General features: G+C 35.2%; 2 protein-coding genes across 3 annotated transcripts; one reads left to right on the top strand and one right to left on the bottom strand.

Moving 5' to 3' along the window:
* Positions 1-10,108: 10,108 nt before the first annotated feature.
* On the bottom strand, positions 10,109-13,873 carry LOC120070588 (sodium/pyruvate cotransporter BASS2, chloroplastic). 2 transcript variants are annotated; one of them, XM_039022393.1, is made up of 13 exons: positions 13,699-13,873; positions 13,484-13,604; positions 13,176-13,299; positions 12,964-13,005; positions 12,732-12,845; positions 12,578-12,640; positions 12,345-12,472; positions 11,776-11,857; positions 11,196-11,247; positions 10,989-11,086; positions 10,745-10,903; positions 10,541-10,630; positions 10,109-10,380 (listed from the first exon to the last, which is right to left on the bottom strand). In XM_039022393.1, exons 1-13 carry the CDS (start codon positions 13,805-13,807, stop codon positions 10,303-10,305), a joined length of 1,260 nt encoding a protein of 419 aa, XP_038878321.1. In that variant the 5' UTR covers positions 13,808-13,873; the 3' UTR covers positions 10,109-10,302. The 2 variants fall into 2 exon arrangements, with proteins under 2 accessions (XP_038878321.1, XP_038878320.1); XM_039022392.1 differs by lacking the exon at positions 13,699-13,873 and having other exon boundaries at positions 10,303-10,380; positions 13,176-13,327.
* A 3,449-nt stretch (positions 13,874-17,322) lies between these two features.
* On the top strand, positions 17,323-20,243 carry LOC120072014 (pentatricopeptide repeat-containing protein At3g53360, mitochondrial-like). The gene is made up of 4 exons (XM_039024438.1): positions 17,323-17,444; positions 19,088-19,175; positions 19,276-19,737; positions 19,860-20,243. Exons 1-4 carry the CDS (start codon positions 17,323-17,325, stop codon positions 20,241-20,243), a joined length of 1,056 nt encoding a protein of 351 aa, XP_038880366.1.
* Positions 20,244-20,745: the final 502 nt, after the last annotated feature.

The following is a 20,745-nucleotide window of genomic DNA, read 5'->3' as shown; positions in this document are numbered from 1 at the left end:
AATAATGATGTTTGATGATGTCTAAGAATGGTTTAAAGCTACACTTAGAGACAATTGCTTGAGATACTCATTAGTATATTTACATGTTTATAGTGATATAATGCATGATGTTACACGATTCTATAGTCGCTCACTGGGCTTCTAGCTCACTTAATTTTTGTGTTTTTCCTTCTCAGGTAGCGGTCGGATTCCTCAGGATTGATCCTCCTGTTGCTTGCCACTGAAAGACTCGGCTTATTAAGAAGACTTAGGTTGATGATTTATTTATGTACACATGTTTTGAGAGGGACTAGAGCTTTGTCAAAGATGTTTGGGCCTATCTGTGAATGTTTCTCCCCTTAGATGTTATATCATGGCTGTATGCATGTGTTTATATAATATTTTGTAGAATCTTAAGGAGGCATACCATATGCATACCCTATTAATGTTTAACAGGTTGGCATTTAGATTAGAGGGCTAAGGTGGTGGGTGATGGCAGCAGGGCTAGCAACTACCGCGTTCATATCCTCTTTTAGATTAAGAGGGTAATCTAGGAGGAGGTGTGACAGAAGTAAATATCATATATTATGCATCACAAGTGTTCGTTCAAAATGTTTACAAACTACAGGACACGAGACTTTGGGGCATCAACACCAACAGTAAGGTCCAAACACGACGAAGTTTGCCTGCTGATGTTAATTAAATACTGACACCAAGTTTCTTCTTCATTCCAGGCAAATAAATACGCTTTCCAATTCCACTTGATTGGAATTGGAGCGAGGCATTATCATAGTTTTGCCAACGTGGGCTATTGACAACTTCGAGTTGTTTGTAGTTACAGGAACTCCGCTTCCTTTGTACTCAGATGTGTTTTCTATTTTCCTCTTATCTTATGTCATGTTGTTAGAGTAATCCAAATCAATAATTCAATCATTTTCATAATTTACCTCTTCTGCATGGAAATCCAACACTTCGTTCTCCATCACATTCAATGTGGACTGGTGGTTGGGATCTGTTGTTGTAAAGCATGTCTCTACATCTCATTCTCCTTCACTAATGTTCTCAGTCTGAAAGGTGACTGCATTGCTTTCTGCTGCCTTTTTCTTTCGAAGACAATCTCTGGCATAGTGACCTACCTTTCCATAGTTATAACATTCACCTTTTTTCTATGCTCGTGATTTTGATTAGTTTTACTAGCTTCCCATACTTGAAAGCATTTTGGAGTTTCTTCATGTCTTTCTATCTTACTTTCTTTTGATATTTTGAATGACCTTTTCTCTTGCCACTAAAGAGATTTTCTTCCTTATTGCTCTTTAATATGACCTCTGACCTTTGCTTAGACAATACTTCTTGATTGTAAGCATATTTTCTAGGTCAACCAAAAAAGGTTGGACTACCAACCTTGAATAGCAGCAATAAAAACTTCTACATTCAGGTTTAAGACCATGGATAATATTCTCCTCATTCTTGATTCTAAAATAGCAGAAGTAGAATCTAATTCAGAGATTTCACAGCATAGAGTTTTTACCTTGGTGAAGTATTGGTTGATAGTCATCTCCCTTTGGGCAATTTATAGGAGCACATTCTAGAAATTACACTCTTGCATCATATTTCTTTGAGAAAAGTGAGGTAAACATGTTTCATGCTTTCTTAGGCATCTCCACTATATTGATATGCTCCAACATTTCTTCATCAACTGTCGTTTTAATTACAAACATGGTCTTATCTACCTTGATATTCCATTTCTTCAAAGCGGCAGCATTCTTAGGTAGATTGACTTCAGTGCCTCCCACAACATCTCATAAGTCTTAGCCTTAGAGATACAACTTCACGCATGTGGACCATGTTTTATAGTTCTGAATGTCGAGCTTCTTGATTCCTCCAACAACTTAAAGGTCTCCCATCATCTTGTAGTGATGAATGCACTCCATGAGTAGTTATGTTCCAAACAACAAGCTTCACAATCCCGAACTATACTCGATCTTCAGAAGCTCCACCACAACATGCGATGCTAGCTTGGCTCTGATACTACTTGTTGGAGAAATTGGCACAAAAGGAAGAGAGATAATCTCTTTTGAAGAAATAAGCTTTTATTAAGAACTTACAAAGATGGACACTTTTGGAGAGAATACTCTTTCACTCTCTCAAGACACACTTACTCACTTTTTACTCAAAGTTTCTCTCTAACTTTCTTGATTTTCTTTCTTCCTCTCTTTGTTTGTTTGGTTAACAAATGGAGTTGCACCTCCTATTTATAGGCATGAGATCCTAGAGTCCAACCAAAAGGATCTCTCTAGATTATTTTTGGATTCTAAATATCTAGATATTTCTTAATTTATTCTTATCTAAAGGAATTCCTTAAACCTAAGGTTGTTCTAGAATAACTCTAGATTTTTTCCTTTGAGATATTTATTCATACTACAACATAATTCTAAAAAATCTAATTTACATTTTTATGTCATATGGTAGATACTTCAAGAACCTTATAGACTAGTTAGTGTTGCTACATATTTTAACATTCTTTTATTCATAAACAATGCATTTTATCCTCTTTGAGACATGCAAAATTGAGAGAGAAAATCAAAGAATGGCAGTGAAGCACTTCATCTTTGGGGCAAATTAAACAAGTAAAATCAGAAGGGAAAGAAGAAGATAACAATAGCTTATAATGGTTCGTCATTATAAGCCTACATTCACTAAGAAGACTTTTCCAAAGATTCCTATTAATTAGCCACGAAACAGAGATTAAAAAGATAAGATACTCATTCCCTCTCTTTCTCTACAAAATGAGTTAATCTCATACTAATCTTCATTACAAAAGTTAATTTTATAATATTGATCTTCGTTCTCAACGTCGGAAGCTCGACTATTTCACTCAGTTCCTCTGGCATGAAAGAGGAAAAAGATGGGGAATTTGGAATTTCCATGGAGGCGACTTTGGCAGCGGTGACAGCTTGAATGTCACACGTGGAGATGGAAGCGAGGTGGGGAAATTGTGGGCACGTACAATATTGTTACCAAGTCACCAACTTGGGTATCATATCTCAAAGACATAAAAAGTTGGTTTCACCGTCCCCAACTGTGCAACTATATTTAAAGGGGCGTTGGCACGTAGAGTTAAGTTGAGTTGAGTTGGTAATTGTTAAAAGTAGGGTTTTAACCTAGGGGTATTTTTGTAATTATCTTTAGCCCTAAGGTTCTCTACTGTCTATTTAATCGCCCTGTTCCCTTGTATTCAATGTATCAATTCAATAATAAGAAAAAGGTCTGTATCATGGTTTTTCTCCCTATTATAGAATTTCCACGTAAATTGTGTGTTGGTCTCTCTTTTCGTCTCGTCTCTTTTATTTTTCATCATGGTATCAGAGATGGCGATGAAACCCTAGCCTTCATTGACGAGAACCAACCAGAGACGTATTTAGTAGCCCTTGTGGGAACTGATGGAGCTTCAATCGTGGACATGAAAGCTGTCATCCAAGCGGCTGTGAAGGAGTATCTCTAAGCCGCCCTACCACAGCTGATCCTAGCTATTGCCAACAGACGAGACGTTCCAGATCAAAGCCTTCTTCGACAGTCAGAAACGCTCAATCCAGTCGCCGCAAAGAGTGACGACTTCGTTCCAGATCGAGGGCTTGTTTAACGGTCAGAGACGCGCGATTACAATGAGCCGCGCTGGTGGAATGCCACCAAACCCTTCGTCGGTATCGGTCATGCTGCACAAGCCGACCGCTCTAGCCCCTGTCCAGTTGCAGCCGTCCCAAGCGCCAATCTGAAAAAATGACCCGACACAGCCTCCGTTTGTGACTTCTCCAGCCGACGGCTCGATTCCAGCATACATAGCTGATTCTTCCCATATTCAGCTGTTGGTCAAAGCTTCTTTTCTAGCCGTGTCCAAATCATGGTGGCTTGGCTCAATGCATGATGATGTCCGACAATGGTTAGCATACCTCCAAATGCAGATTTCAGATTTGGAAACGACTCTTGGCACAAATCCAACCTGTCACCACAGAGAATCCAGTAAATTCGTTCTCTATTTTGCCCAATGCAACTTACTTATCTAGCTCTATGGGAAATTCTGCAAGATTTCTAGTAGAAGAAAAATTAAATGGCTAGAATTATTTCTCTCGGTCCCAATTGATCAGAATGGCCTTAGAAGGACGACACAAATTTGGGTATCTGGCAGGAGAAATTTTGAAACCTATCTCGGGCGATCCTCAAGAAAGAATCTAGAAAGGGGAGGATTCTCTATTACACTCTGTCCTCATCAATAGTATGGGGCCACAGATTGGCCGACCTTTACTGTATGCAGCAACTGCTAGAGATATCTGGAAGGCAACAAGGGACCTGTACTCAAAGCGACAGAATGCATCTCAGTTGTACACACTACACAAGCAAGTCCATGAGTGTAAACAAGGGACCATGGATGTCACATCCTACTTTAATAAACTGTCAATGTATTGGCAAGAGATGGACCTTTACCGAGAGATTGTCTGGAATTGTGTGCCAAGATGGGACTCAATACTTGAAACTTGAAAAGGTCGACCATGTGTATGTTTTCCTTGCGGGATTGAACCCCAAAGTTGATAGTGTTCGGAGTCGTATATTAGGTCAATGACCTACACCCTCCCTCAGAGAAGTTTGTCCAGAGATACGACTAAAAAAGGATTGATCGCATGCTATGAACAATCCTGTTATTGTTTCACTAATGCATCAGCCTTTGTTACAAAGGCGTCTAGTGTCAATGGTGATAAAAAGGCCACTCCTATTTGTGAGCATTGTAAGAAGTCGTGGCATACGAAGGACCAGTGTTGGAAGTTACATGGGAGACCCTTAAACAGTAGGCGACAACAATCATGACAAATAAAACTCTGGGCGTGCCCTTGTAAGTGACTCGGTTAATGAGAATACATAGCATCAACCCTCAACCGACAATAAGAACTATTTGAGTGCGGTCGAGGTGAGTGCTATTTCACAATCAGGTACTTTTCCCTCTTTTGGCCTTATTAGCATTAATGGCGAAAAATCCTGGATTGTAGATTCAGGGGCCATAGATCACCTCACCAGTTCTTCAGATCTGTTTATTTCATACTGTCCAAGTGCGGGGAATGAATGTATTAGAATTGCAGACGAGTCCTTTTCCCTAGTTGCAGGGAAAGGACATACCTCCCCATTTGATGGTTTAGTATAACATGATACTCTACATGTGCCTAAAATTTCATATAATCTTTTATTGGTTAGTAAAATTACGAGAGATCTGAATTGCAAGGCCATTTTCTCACCAAATTTTGTAGTGTTTCAGGACCAGAAGTCGGGGATAACGATTGGCATTGTCCAGCACGATAGAGGGCTCTACTTCCTTTCTAACAATGCTTCTTTTAAGGAGGATCATAGACTGGTTTTATGTCTTTAAATTTTTCTACTTCCAGAAATGACTTTATATTATGGCATTATCATTTAGGACATCCAAACTTTCAATATATGAAATATTTGTTTCTGTATTTATTCCGCAATGTTAATATAGCCTCTTTAAATTGTGATGTGTATATTCGTGCCAAACAAAGTCGTGTTACTTTTCGTTCTCAACCTTATAAGTCGTCAAGTCCCTTCTCCCTAATTCATAGTGAGTCTGAGGACCCTCACCTACTACTACCTCCACTAGCAAACGTTGGTTTGTCACCTTCATAGACGACCACACCCGCCTTACTTGGGTTTTCTTACTTACTGTAAGTCTGAAGTGTCTTCTATCTTTCAACAATTTTATACAACTGTTGAAACCCAATTCCATGCAAAGATTGGAATTTTGAGGAATGATAATAGGCTTGAATTCTTTAACACCTCTTTCCGAGATTTTTTTGTGTCTAAGGAGATTGTCCACCAAAGCTCGTGTGCTTATACTCCCCAATAGAATGGAGTAGCCGAGTGTAAAAATCGTCATCTGGTGGAAGTCGCCGGTCCTTAATGTTGTCTTCCACTCTTCCGTCCTATCTGTGGGGGAATGTCATTCTTACTACCGCCCACCTCATTAATCTCATGCCCTCTTGTGTCCTTGAATTTCATAATCCCTTATACCTATCCAAAGAATCTTATTCGACTACTCGCTTGATTTTCGATCCCCTCCGGGTCTTCGATTGTGTCGCGTTTGTCCATTCTCATGGCCCAAATCGCACAAAATTTACTCCACGTGCTCAAAAATGTGTCTTTGTTGGGTACTCTCTCCACTAACGTGGATATAAGTGCTATCATCCGTCTTCTTGTAAGTATTTTGTCTCCATGGACATTGCCTTCCTTGAAGATCAGCCATTCTTTCCCATTAGTTCTTTTCAGGGGGAGAGCTTGAGTGAAGAGACTAATTGGTCTTCCTATGCTATTCCTTTAGAATCCACCCTGATTCCTTCTCCTAGTTCTGAAAATGTCTGTTCGGTCCTTCCTACCAACCAGATTCCATGGATAACCTACTATAGAAAGAATCTTAGAAAGGAAGAAGCGCCACCTATTGAACAGCCGGCTCTGGTCCATGAATCAGACCCTATATCAGGTCCAGGTACGTGTATTCCTGAAACTAATGATGTGATATATGTATGGAGACTGACAAATGCATAGAGGATAAGGACGAAGGAGGTGGCAATACCGAAAATGTGACAGATGAGGAAATAGTTGAGAATAATAGCAGTAGGAAAAAAATGTTAGCGATTGGTGAGGAAGTAAAAGGTATTACTGAAATTCCTGATATACAGATGACCAATCATGTTGAGAAACCTAGAGAGTTGGAAAATCATGATGCCTCTCTCGACCTTCCTATAGCGCTGAGGAAAGGTACTCATTCATGCACGAAGTACTCTATGCACAGCTACATGACATATAGTAATCTGTCTCCCGAATTTAAAGCTCACACTACCAGCTTGGACACTATCATGATCCCAAGCAGTATTCGTGAAGCAATGGAGAGTCCTGAATGGAAAACGGTTGTTATGGGCTTTTGAGAAAAATGGAACTTGGGAACAAGTGTCTTTACCTGAAGGGCACAAGACAGATGGATGCAAATGGTGTTCACCGTAAAGTAAAAATCAGATGGGACGATTGATCGGTATAAGGCCAGACTTGTCGCCAAAGACTTCACTCAGACCTTCGAAGTTGATTACTCTGAAATATTCTCTCTCTGGCCAAACTCAATACTATTCGAGTATTGCTGTCTATTGCTATGAACAAAGATTGGCCACTTCACCCGTTAGATGTTAAGAATGACTTCCTGAACGGAGAACCTGAAGAGAAAGTCTATATGAGTCCCCCTCCTGGGTTCGAGAGTCAATTCAAGCACAGGGTATGCAGACTGAGGAAGTCATTATATGGGTTGAAGAAATCTCCAGATTTGTTGAAGCACAGGGATATAAACAAGGGCACTCGGATCATACATTGTTTACAAAAAGGTTAGGCTCCGGGAAGATTGCAGTCCTCATAGTGTATGTTGATGATATTGTTCTGTCTAGCGATGATGAGGGTGAAATTATGAGGCTTAAAACAAAAATGGCTGAAGAGTTTGAGATTAAAGACCTCGGTAAGCTGAGATGCTTCCTTGGAATGGAAGTGGCTCGATCAAGAGAAGGTATTTCAGTGTTGCAACAGAAATATACACTGGACTTACTCAAAGAAACAGGCATGACTGGGTGTAAACCAACTGACACACCCGTGGGGTATAATGCAAAACTTGGTGTTACAAACGACAAAATTCATGTTAACAAGGAAAGGTATCAGAGGTTGGTTGGGAAGTTGATCTATCTGTCCCATACAAGACTAGATATTTCATATGCAGTGAGCATGGTAAGCCAATTTATGCAAGATCCCTATGAGGAGCATATGACTGCGGCTGATGTTTAGAAAGTCCGAAAAAAGGGGTATTGAAGCATATACCAATTTTGATTGGGCAGGCTCTATCGTTGATAGAAAGTCAGCCTCTGAATACTGCACCTTTTTCTAGGTAACCTTGTCACCTGGCGAAGTAAGGAACAGGGAGTTGTTGCCAGAAGTAGCGTTGATGATGAACACAAGGCAATGAGTTTAGGGATCTATGAAGAAATCTGGCTGAAGAAAGTGTTGTCTGATCCACCATGATAGTGAGCTTCCAATGAAATTGTTTTGTGATAATAAAGCAGCAATAAGCATAGCAAACAATCTAGTCCAACATGACAGAACCAAACATGTAGAGATTGGCAGACACTTCATCAAAGAGAGACTGAATAGTGGAAGCATTTGCATCCCCTATATTCCCACAAACCAACAAGTGGCAGATGTTCTCACCAAGGGGTTACTTAGACCAAACTTTGATTATTCAATCAGCAAGTTGGGTCTTATTGATATTTATGCCCCAACTTGAGGGGGTGTGTTGAAAGTAGGGTTTTAACCTAGGGGTATTTTTGTAATTGTCTTCAGCCCTAGGGTTCTCTACTGTCTATTTATTTGCCCTATTCCCTTATATTCAGTGTATCAATTCAATAATAAGAAAAAGGTCTATATCGTGGTTTTCCTCCTTGTTCTAGAGTTTTCACGTAAACTGTGTGTTGATCTCTCTTTTCGTCTTGTCTCTTTTATTTTTCATCAGTAATTATTATAGGGGGAGAGTAATTGGATGAGTTGATACGAATAACGATGTGAGAAATATGAGTTAATACGAATATCAAGGTAATAAACCTCTTTAATAATTGGTGAACCAAATGGTGGATGGATCTTTTTTACCCACCCAATCCAACCCAACTAGAGTGCCAAACACCCCCTAAGTATATTTCTTAAGAGAAAAAGATGAATTAGATGCATTCATTTTGGGAATTCATATATTGATAAACCCAAATTCTTGCCACTCCTACTCACAAGGAATCCAAATTCAAATCTTCTTACGGCCTTTTGGAGTGACTTGACAAAAAAATGTTTTTCAAAAAATTCATTTTTATTTTAATACTTTTGATAAAAATTGATTAAAATACACTTAAAAAGTTATTTTAAGTGGTTGTTGACCATTTCGTTCTTTCAAAATAACTTTTTTTTTTAATTAAACGCTTGAAAATATATTCCAAACAAACTTTTAGCTGACATCATTTTTTCCAATATCCGGCTAGATTCTGCTTAAGGTTCATCAATGGACTGCAAGCGAGAGAACAGGGAAGCTTCTCATCAACAAACTATGAGAAGAATGGTCAGAGATATTATTAGTAACAAGACCAAAAAGGGACGACAAATAGGCTTGAAGAAATCAAAGAATATCAGAATAAATCGATGTAAAAAGAAAATGGGACAGGCCAAAACTACTGGTACAAGAAATCTCGGAGTGATTTAAGGTTGTTTTGGAATACTTTAAACCATTTTAATTTTCTTCTAAAATGTTTATTTCTAAACTATAAAATTTTAAATACATTATTTTTGTCTAAATGGAGTGACTTGTCATCCAATCTACATAAACACTTAACGATCTAATCAACGAACCACAGATCTCGTGATTTCTAAAACACTTAAATGTCAATTGAATTATGCTTGATTTGACAATTAATAAAGTTTGTTACATTCGTATTTAATGTCAAATTAGATCTGGACGAAATTAAAAATCAAAAGCACAACAAATAATATAGAAAACTCGAAATCGTTTATTTTGTTAATTTTTTTATTGAAATATATTCTAATATAGAATTTAAATAAAAAAAATTAAAGGATGTTTTCAAATATACGAAAATGAACCAAAATATTTACAACTAACAGCAAGATATCACAGTTTATCTGTGATAGACCGTGACGATAGACTACTATCTGTCTATCTGTGTCTAATCAGATAGTAGTCTACCACCATGGTTTACCATAGATAGATTGTGATATCTTGCAATTAATGCTAAATACTTTTAGCAGTTTTATCTTTTAAAATAATTTTCCAAAAAATAACGTATAAATTTAGAACTCTAGGTTAAGCAACTAAACAACATAACAATTCAAAACTCTAGGTTAAGCAAATATCCACTAATTAATAATCATTAATTACGGTCTATATAAACCACTAAAGTTCATTTCCTAATTCAAACAACTTTCATCGTTCTCCAAAATTCTACTAGCATTAACATTTTCATGCAAATATAATGTATATTTTTACACATGATAATAGAAAAAAAATAGTCCATTATAATCTAATTAAGCCCAACTAAAATTTCATTTTCTAAATTCAAATAAAATTTTCCCAAAATTCGCATGAACTTCTAACATTACCATAGACAAAATCTCAACATTACCATAGGGCTTTCAAACAAATGAATAGAACCAATGTAAACTAGCAAAGATCCTAAAACTTGTACTACTTCATTCTTGGAAATCGTCTTTGTCGTCAGCAGGAATCGGCATGTTCCTCCAGAAGACAGCAAGAGCACTGCCACCAAGCTGTTGGGATAAAGAAACCAAAAAAGAAGACAGTAAATGTTTATACCCGAGTTTCAAAACAAATGAATTCATGTGGTGGTATAAAGAAACCAAAAAAGAAGCAAGACTGAGAGGAAAAAGAGCAAAGATCAGAGCAAAGAAACACAGTTGAAACTCTTACTGCCATACAGACGACACTAACGGCTGATGGGACGGCGACGAGGGGGTTTGTGAAATGCTTTTGAGCAAGTAAAAACCCGAGTGCAGAGCTCTACAAAACAAGACAATATATTGCAGATTAAAAACATGGCTCATTCAAGGTTTCTGTCACTTGATAATGAACTCTCTGCTCTCTCTATTGCTGTCTTGTTAAGACAATTGTTACCTGCATCCCACATTCAATCGAAATCGTGCGAGAAGTGGATTCGCCGAACGATAATTTTGAAAGCCAATAGCCTAGAGCAAATGCAGCACCATGTAGGATGGCTACTGGGAGCAACAGCTGTGCTCCTTGAGATTTCAAAACTTCTGCAACTTGCCCGATCTTCAACATGAGAGACATTGATGAGAGCAAGTTATTATAAAGAAATGAGAGAGGGAGTGTCAAAAATCAGTCTAATGAAACTTACAGGGCTGGCACAGAGGAGAGTAGTGAGGATAACTCCAATCAAAGGCGTCACTGTGATTATCTTTGAAGTAAATTTGGGGAAGAATTCATTAGCTAAAACTGCAGCCAAGAACAATGATGGTTGAGGATGATTTACTCATCTTTAGCGAGTAACTAATTTGGATATCTATATTGTTTCTCAAGGGGATTTTCCTTTTTATAAAGTTACCTCCAATTACAGTTGGAACCAAAACCACCTGAAAAGTACTTATAGCAAGACCCTGAAAGGATAATAATGAAAATAGAGACAACCTTAGGCCAAAAATAATTGAAGGATAAGATCAAGAAATTGTAAACTCTCAAATGAAAACAACATCATATCATATACTCTGTTTCCTAGGTTCTAATATATTTTCCAATCGAATACATTGATAAACAAAAATTTGTTACTTTTTTCTGATTCTTTCTTCGATGATAAATGTGAAAAGTCCAACATACACCTCATTCCTTTGTTCGAACTTTCTGTAAGAACCAAACAGCCTAGATGCATTTCAGAAGTATAACACGTAATCATACAAGTCAAGCTGAGAATTGGGGAACAATAACCCCTAAATTACTTTTTCTTATGAAATTTCTGTTTTTGGTTGGTTGATTGATATGTGACATTTGATCTTTTTTTTTTTTTTTGGATTATTTATTTAAGCCCCTAAAGTTATTACTACCAAGAATGAACCTAAAGATCATCATCTGGATAAGATCCAACAGCTCAACAAATGTATATTTGGAAAGGTTAGCTTATCTGAACTTACAGCAGCATCAACTGGAACTAATTGTCCAGCAAGAAGCTTGGTAAGCAATGGTGTCATGACGATGGCACCAATAGTCGAACACCTATATGAATTCCAAGAGAATGCTATTGGTATTAAATTCTTTTCAATCAATATTTCTTTGACATGCATAAAAGGTGAATTGACATTTCAACTGTAACGTAAAAAAAAAAAAAGGAAAACCTTGAAACATACTGTATAAACCATAGTATCATTAGCGTAAAATATAATATATAAATAATAACCATTTTAATTTATTAAGCATGCAAATTTTATTTTGTGACTTCAAATGTTTTTTTTTTAACTATTTGTTTTTATAATTTTCTAGAAATATCCATCGAAATTGACATTTTATCGATATCTCTATCAATTTTTTTTTAATTCGAGACTTCAGCATTTTCATTAGTATTAATATTTTAATTCTGGGTGGAAAAGACAGGCATGCACAAACAAAGATCAAACTACTAGTAGAATATCAATGTGTAAAAAAAGGTTTGCAAGAATCTTCTCAATTGAGAACAGGAGCATCTTACGATCCAAACAGGTCTTACGTTGTCATGAGAACAGAAAGTGCAACATTTCCTTTAGATATATATGTAGCAACATTTGATGCCTGTCCCCCAGGGCAGCATGAGACCAAAATAAGACCAGTTGCAAGAGGTGCAGACAGTTTGAGAGTCTGAAAATACATAAATTGGTTGTTATGTCTGTCTGTTCTATCATTTCAGCTTGATATTGAGCCCTAACATTCCATCATACGAAAGAGAGTACAAGTAGTTATTACCATGGAAATGACAAAGCCAAGCATGGGCTTAATTAAGTACTGGGCAAGAAATCCAACACCAACCTGCAACAAGAAAAAGAAATGTGAAACGACATGGACATATACATATATCTTATCAATGTCTAAAGCTCAAAAGAAAAGGTTGTTGTCTTACAGTCCATGGATTTCTTAAACAACGCCTGAAATCCTCAAACGTTAGCGTCAATCCCATTGAAAGCATAAGAAAACCCAATCCCACAGTAAAAAGGTCAGTCTCCAACCAAGTTACCTGCAAGAAGACTCTGATGAATGTTACTTGATTCACCAATCCTCTATCAAGAAGATCTTCTGTTTCTTTTTTTTTTTCTTTGAGAAACAATCAAGAAGAATTAAGAACAAGAAATTACTGCAGCGGGTTTATAGATGCCTATAATGGTTCCAAGGATAACCTGTTGACAGATAAAAAAACTTGATCTTATAAGGCAATGTTCCATAATATTACAAAATGCACAATAACGAGTTCACTAATTCCATATTCATAAAAATTATTAAAAAACAAAAAAAACAAAAAAAAAAACAAAAAAAAAAAAAAAAAACAAAACAAAACTAATAAACATACCCAAACAGGGAAAAGTGTGGTTAAAGTTTCAATAGTTCGTTCATACACGCTCATTCCACTAGAAGAACCATCAGTGACATCTCCAGATACATCACTAGCAGCTTTGCACAAAATTTGGAGTTTCCTGAGTTCATACTTCATTATGTATAACTCTACAATATATCAGTATCAAATTAAATCTAAGCAGTACATATGTTCATCAAAACGTATGGGTATTACAGAAACATCTGTCCTGAAAAGATCAGCAAAATAATGATTGATCACAATACATAATTATACAATTTAAAACCATATCTTCCAAAACATACCTTGACGTTACTCCAATTGCACAAGGAGTAGCAGAAGAAACAAGCGGCTTACACAGCATACACTGAGCCACCACTAAATTTCTTCTCCCATTATCGGATAAACACAACTCCCCCCTAACATCTAAATCAAAAGACAAGAACAAGAAACTAAAATTAAAGCAAAAATCGAAGCACCCAAATAGAGAATCGCCATAAACTATAGACATAAAACATACCCAGATGGGATTGAAGCTTTCCAGCAGAGAAATGGAAGTTTCGCCTGTAGAGAGCATCAAATCTCTGGATTCTACAATCATTGAAAGCGAATTTGGACATTGACGCCATTGTAGTAGTTGCTAGCTGAATCCAATTAGAAGAGGAAGTGTTTTGTAAAAGGGGTCTGAGATTTTCAGATTCTTACCCAGTAGGGAAAGAGGATTGAAGATAATGTTTTCGATGTGAGAATCGAGGGAACCCACTTGGAATTCACTCACGGGTCATTTCTCAATCTGATTACGCAAAATTTCCCATATGTAGGGCTCGTGATTGAACTTGTAATTTTATTTACACCCCACCAAAAACGGTGTCAGAAGTGATCTGTTCCGTCGAGAAAATTACGGCTGATTAAATTAATGAGTTCGTTGTTCTAAGTTCTTGGAAGTTTAAGGGTTCGTTGTTTGTTATGAATAAAAAATTGAAAGCCACTTTTTATGTGCATCATTTGCTTCTGACAGAATAAGTTTATACTTTAAAGCTACTTTTCGAACAGGAATTATAATCTTTATTTTTATTTTTTTTAAGATAAAGAATTACAGTCAACGGCTTAATGCTCATAATCTTTATTGTTTTGAAGTCACTTTTTGAACAGAAATTATAATCTTTATTGTTTTAAGTCAAAGGTTGAAATCATATCCTACTTTTTTTGTTTTAAATGGATTTAATTTGCTTTAAACTTGTTCAATTTTCAAAGTTACATCGAATAAGCGATAAGCCATGGATAAAATAGAACAAATTTGTGATACTTCGACTACCACCTTCACGTGGCCTCAACTTCGACGTCTAACTCTAGGCTCCGACAACCACTTCTGCAACAACTCCGGTGAAAATCACCTTGGATGATCAACCCCAATGACAACTACCTCTAACAACCATTATTAACATTCACTTAGGGGACCAATTCCAACGAAAGCCACCTCTAACCAGACCCCTAGTGACAACCATATTTTTTGTGAAAATGTAAATAGACCCTTAATGACACCCCTAGTTTTGTACATGTTCAACTCATATGTTCCAAACCGCTAAAGCATATTGTAGGGTTGTTAGTTATATAAATAATAGTATTTTGTCTATGTGTAATGCAATAACTATATTTATATAAAAAAAATTAAAAAAAAAAAAAAAAAAAATTGTGCAGTCCATTTGTAGCTTTTTTTATTCTCCACTTATGACTTTCATTTTTTTTTAATTGGTTTTTTAAATGGAAACAACACTTTATTGATGAAATGGAAAGAGATCCATCCTCAAATTACAAAGCGGTTACTAAAAGAAAGATTGTACTTTGTACTTCTCTTTCCTTTCTTTTATAATAAATTAGATGGTGTGTTGATATGGTTTATTCATCTTCTTTTAGAGTGCATTGATCTGGTTTATATATCTTCTTTAAGATCACATCTCTACTCTACCTTCGTTAAGTCTTGATGTTTTGATCTAATTCATTCCATATCTTTGAAGGTATGTTGTAGTATGTTGAATTTTCATTTTATTTGCATTTAGTTTCATTCTAATCTAACTATAGTTTGTTATATTTATTGCAGAGCCCAAATTAATTGCACATTTCATCTATACAAAAAACAAGATAAGAATTGAATTTTTCTTAACTAACATTTATGGTTGAGTTAAGATTAATTAAGAGTTAAAAACTGAAGGTTAGGGAATAGAGAAAAATGTTCATTTTATTGAAATATGACATGTCTTCGGAGATGTAAATAAAATTATCATGCAATTGAGTGTTCAAATTGTGTGATGAAAATATGTTATATTTTTCAAAAAAGAAAAACAAAAAAGTTGTTCAATTTTTAAGTTTTTTCGTTTATGATTGAGGGCTAAGTAGTTGTGAAAACTTTTCATTTCTTTGTAATATGTTTGGTGTTTAGGAATGAAAAAAAAAGTATCATATAATTAAGCGTTAAAAATTTGAATTTAAAATTTGTGTATAGTGTTAGTTTATAGGAATTTGTTATGTCTTAAGAATGAAAAAAAAATTAGGCATTTTTTAGTGTTAAAAAAAATAGAAAAACATGTGTATAATTGAAAATTTAAATAAAAAATAGAAAAAACAAATACAAAATCAATTTTGTTTAGAAAAATACCACAAGATACTCCAACTCAATTTTACTCAACTTCACACTCCAAACACAGACTTTCTTACTCAATTCAACTAACTCAACACTTCATACATAAACATTCAAACTCAACTCAACTCAATTTTGCACCCAAACACAGACAATCTAACTTTTTAGGTAATCTAATTTCCAGATAATAATTACCAACTCAACTCAACTCTACGTGTCAAATGTTCCCTAAATGCTTAAAAAAAGAGTATGTGTCATAAATTTTCTCGATAAAATGTATGCTCGAACAATTTTGTTGAAATTGTTTTTTTTTTTTTTTCAATTTAAATATATAAAGATTTGAACATCTAATTTATTGATAGTTAAAATGAGTCTAGCTTAATTGATATCTATAATTTAGAAATGAGAGATTCGATCTCCCCACCTCATATATGATAGAGAAGAAAAAAAAAAAACTCATTGCTAGAGAATATAGTGGCGTAACTGTTTATTAATGTTGGAGATTTGAAATTTTGACCAAGAAAGAGAAAGGTATTTGCCAATTAAAATTATACTCAAACGAATGATGTGTTATATTATTAGTTTATTTTGGATTTTTAACATGTATGTTTATTTCTCAAAATTGATATTTGGTCAAAATACCATTTTAGTTTCTATATTTAAAATTTGTTTAATTTTAGTCTTTAGTGTAAGTTTAGTCATTGTACTTCAATAAAATATTAAATTTAGTCCCCATTATTAGTTTATTGTTGATTCTTTTAAAATATTTTTGTAATTTATTAGTAATTTTACTATAAATTTTGAAAACATATTCACGTATGAGCAATGTAATCAATTAGTCTACGATGTACCTCATCTCGTGCTTATCTTTCCTTTATACACAAAAAAGAAATTTAAAAAAATTATTTTTTAAGAAAACATTTGCCACATGGCAGTTCTTTTTAGACATTGTCTGTGCTAGGCGGACCCAAGTTTTTCTCTTTACATATTATTTTTTTTTCATGAAAATTATTGTTATTATTTAATCAATTTCAGTAAAAATTAACTTTTGGGGACTAAGTTTAAGATCTATTGAGCAATGACTAAAATTGATTAATTGAAAATACATAAACTAAAATTAAAGAAACTTCAAAGTATAGGTAAGGTAGTATTTTAACCTTCATATTTTAATCCTATAAATTCTAAATACATTATTTAATTATAAATTGTTTTGTTTAGTCTGTTGGGAATGCGACCAAAATTTCACATGGTTAAATAAGGGAATGATCATGAGTTTATAAGAGAGGACAACTATCTCTATTGATATGAAGTCTCTTGTGGTGCAACTAGAAGCAAAACCATGAGGTTTTATGTCCAAAGTAGACAATATCATACCATTGTAAAGATAGTGGGAGAGTCATTATCCCTATCAAGTAGTATTAGAGTGTCAAGTTCGTAGTTTCTTGAAATTCCAAGTATGCTTAGTTAGGTTGTTCACTATTTGTTGTTTTGCTAGGAAGAGAAGCAGATATGTCAAGCTTTATGAGTTCAGTAAAGTTTGATGTGGAGAAATTTGATGGAATGAACAATTTTGGCTTGTGGCAAGTGCAAGTCAAGGATGTGTTGATACAATCTGTGTTACACAAGTGCAAGTAAGCGATGCTGGTATTTCAATATAGTTCCGAAGTGATTCGAGTAAAGGTTTAAAAAAAGAGAGTCTTCGAGTAGACAACAGGCTGCTAGGGGTGTGGACAGTCTGAGCACATGAAAAATAGAGCAGGTTCGTCAAATGGCTCTAGATCAAATGTTGACGGTGTCTTTCAGATTAGGGGAGACAGTGACTTCCCTTAAAGAAGACGAAAAGCATCCTTGTGGTATGTTCATTTTACCATGATAGAGGATGTAGTGTTAGCAGTTTTACAAGTTTGCACATAAGCATTGACTTGGCAGTTATGGAATGTGTGTGGTAGAAGTTATGTTGATGACTAAAAAACTTTCAGATGAGCTAATTAGGTGGAAGTTGCACCATGAATATCAACAAGGTGTATTGATATGTGACGAAAAAGAAAGATCTTGATAGGTGGTATTCCAAGTGGTCTAATTTTTATGGTGAAGTAGGTTATAATTCTATGAGATGAGAAATATGGTTGTCGATGAAGAGAATGGATGTTACAGAAGCTATGAATTCTTCAAATATCTTGCTTAGGTGGAATTTGTTAGGTTTTTGGCGAAATATTAGAAGTACAGTTGTCCCACATTAAAAAGATTTAGGAACGTCATGTGTTTATCCTATATTGAAAAGGTTTAGAAAAGTCATGAGCTTGTCCTACATTGAAAATGTTTAGGAAAGTCATAGACTCCGTGCACTATTAAAGGAGCCTATGTCTTTGGTTTTCAATTGTCCCAGTTGGAAACACTTTAAGCTTAATGTGCTAACTCTAATTAAATTTCTTTTGTATTCTCTAGTTGAGAGTGAGAAAAAGGTGTGAGTAGTTAAAAGCATTGAGAAAGTGCTATTATAATTGGGATCGAAAGAGAGAATTATTCTGTATGATTGTAGTAATTTTTCACGAAGTGAATTTTTTTCTAGTCTGTGGTTAATTTTTCTCTAAATTGGGAGTTTTCTACGTAAATTCTTGTATTCTCAGTTTCACTACAAGAATTTTGGCTTTAATGTCGGTTGAAAAAAGTGAAACCGGATTATAATGTCGGTTTTGTTTTTTTTTTAAAAAAAACGGATCTTTAATGTCGGTTTAAAACCGACATTCTAGGTATACCTTTAATGTCGGTTTAAAACCGACATTAAAGATCCGTTTTTCTTTTTTTTTTTTTAAAAAAAAAAAAAAAACAAAAACTCATTCCCCCCCCCCCCCCCCCCAATTTTTCTTTTTCCTTTCATTCCCAGAATTCCACTCACCTAACAACCCACGCAAAACCCTTCCAAAACGTGACTCCTTTTGTCTTCGCGTTCCACGCGAAACCCACAACCCGGCCAACACTTTCCCCGACCGCCCTCTCCTTGTCCATTTCCAACAACCGATGGTCTTGAATGCACTCTTCGCAGAGAGAGAAGATCGACAACTCGTTGTTTTCATTCGATACCTGAAGATGATCTAATGTTGACACATTAACTGGTTTTTTCTCTTGTGGTTATTTTATATTCTAGTTGAAATTTCTTCTTTGTAGCTCAGCCTTCATGACTACAGTATTATTTATGACTCAACTTTCACGTGCCCTACTTAGATAATATTTTCTTCTTTCTTGCCTATATTGGTACATGTTCCTTATATGTAAGGTATACGTTGTATCTTTGCTTAAAATTTGATTGTGAACTGGCACTGATTGATAATATATGCTTGATTACCAATTTTTATCAGAGCAAGGTAAAACAGTTACGCAGTACATGACTTGAACTTATTTACTGCAGAGTTTTCTTGATCTTTGTTGATTTTCTATGATATACTGCAAAGTTTTCCATATCAGAAAAATCATTCACTAATCCAATTGAATGTTGATGCGGAGCCGAAGTTTGTAGATCTTCGGGAAGCTCTGTCACTGTTAAAATATGATACGAGAATTGAAACTTCTTACTATATTTCGCTATTGCAAGAATGTAGGAATTTAGTTGCAGAAGCAGAAATTATCCATGGACATATCGTAAAAACTGGTACTCATGAAGACTTATTTGTAATGACTTTTCTTGTTAATGTTTATGCGAAATGTGGAGTCATGGAAATTGCTCGCAAAGTGTTTTATAATTTGCCTAGAAGAAATGTCATTGCATGGACAATTCTAGTGACTGGTTATGTTCAGAATTCACAGCCTTTGGTTGCTTTTCGAGTGTTCATAGAAATGTTGGAAGTTGGAGTTTATCCTACAAACTATACGCTCGGAATCGTGTTGAATGCTTGTTATTCCTTGCAATCTATCGAAATCGGGAAGCAGGTTCATGCATATATCATCAAATATCATATAGATTCTCCGATTTAAATAGTTAGTATCTACTAGCGTTCTTTAACATCCGATTTAAATAGTTAGTATCTAACCTGTCTCTTATACACATCTAGATGTGTATAAGAGACAGGATCTATGGAGATATCGTAAAAACTGGGACTCATGAAGACTTATTTGTAATGACTTTTCTTGTTAACGTTTATGCGAAATGTGGAGTCATGGAAATTGCTCGCAAAGTGTTTTATAATTTGCCTAGAAGAAATGTCATTGCATGGACAACTCTAGTGACTGGTTATGTTCAGAATTCACAGCCTTTGGTTGCTTTTCGAGTGTTCATAGAAATGTTGGAAGCTGGAGCTTATCCTACAAACTATACGCTCGGAATCGTGTTGAATGCTTGTTATTCCTTGCAATCTATCGAAATCGGGAAGCAGGTTCATGCATATATCATCAAATATCATATAGATTTCGACACTAGTATAGTTAGTATCTACTAGCGCTGTCTCTTATACACATCTAGATGTGTATAAGAGACAGCCCTTACACGTTGCCTTGTAAAATCATAATCTTTGTATTACTTGTAATTTGTGTTTTCAAGGCCTAAATTATTGTACAGCTTTTTAAATTATAATTTTATAGCAGAATTTGTGGATTAAATGTAATAAATTTACAATCCATACATGAATAATATGTCATAGCCACAACGTTCAATGATGATGTGTCATGTTATACTTTTTGACCAAAAAAATGGATTCAGCAATGGAATTTTAAAAAACGGGACAAATTCAGACTTCAATGTCGATAATTTAAAAAAAAAAATAGAGGCTTTAATGTTGATTGGAAATTTCACTAAAGGTCTTTAATGTCGGTTGAAAATTTCACGAAAGGTCTTTAATGTCGGTTGCAACTGACATTGATGGTTGTGTTATTGAACCCAGTTTAAAGACAATCGACATTAAAGGGCTTTAATAAAACTATCTTTAATGTAGGTTTAAAACC

This window comes from Benincasa hispida, chromosome 2 (genome assembly GCF_009727055.1).
Source record: "Benincasa hispida cultivar B227 chromosome 2, ASM972705v1, whole genome shotgun sequence".
Taxonomy (NCBI): domain Eukaryota; kingdom Viridiplantae; phylum Streptophyta; class Magnoliopsida; order Cucurbitales; family Cucurbitaceae; genus Benincasa; species Benincasa hispida.
The sequence above is the reverse complement of the archived record's forward strand: the minus strand, read 5'-3'. Positions and strand labels throughout refer to the sequence as shown.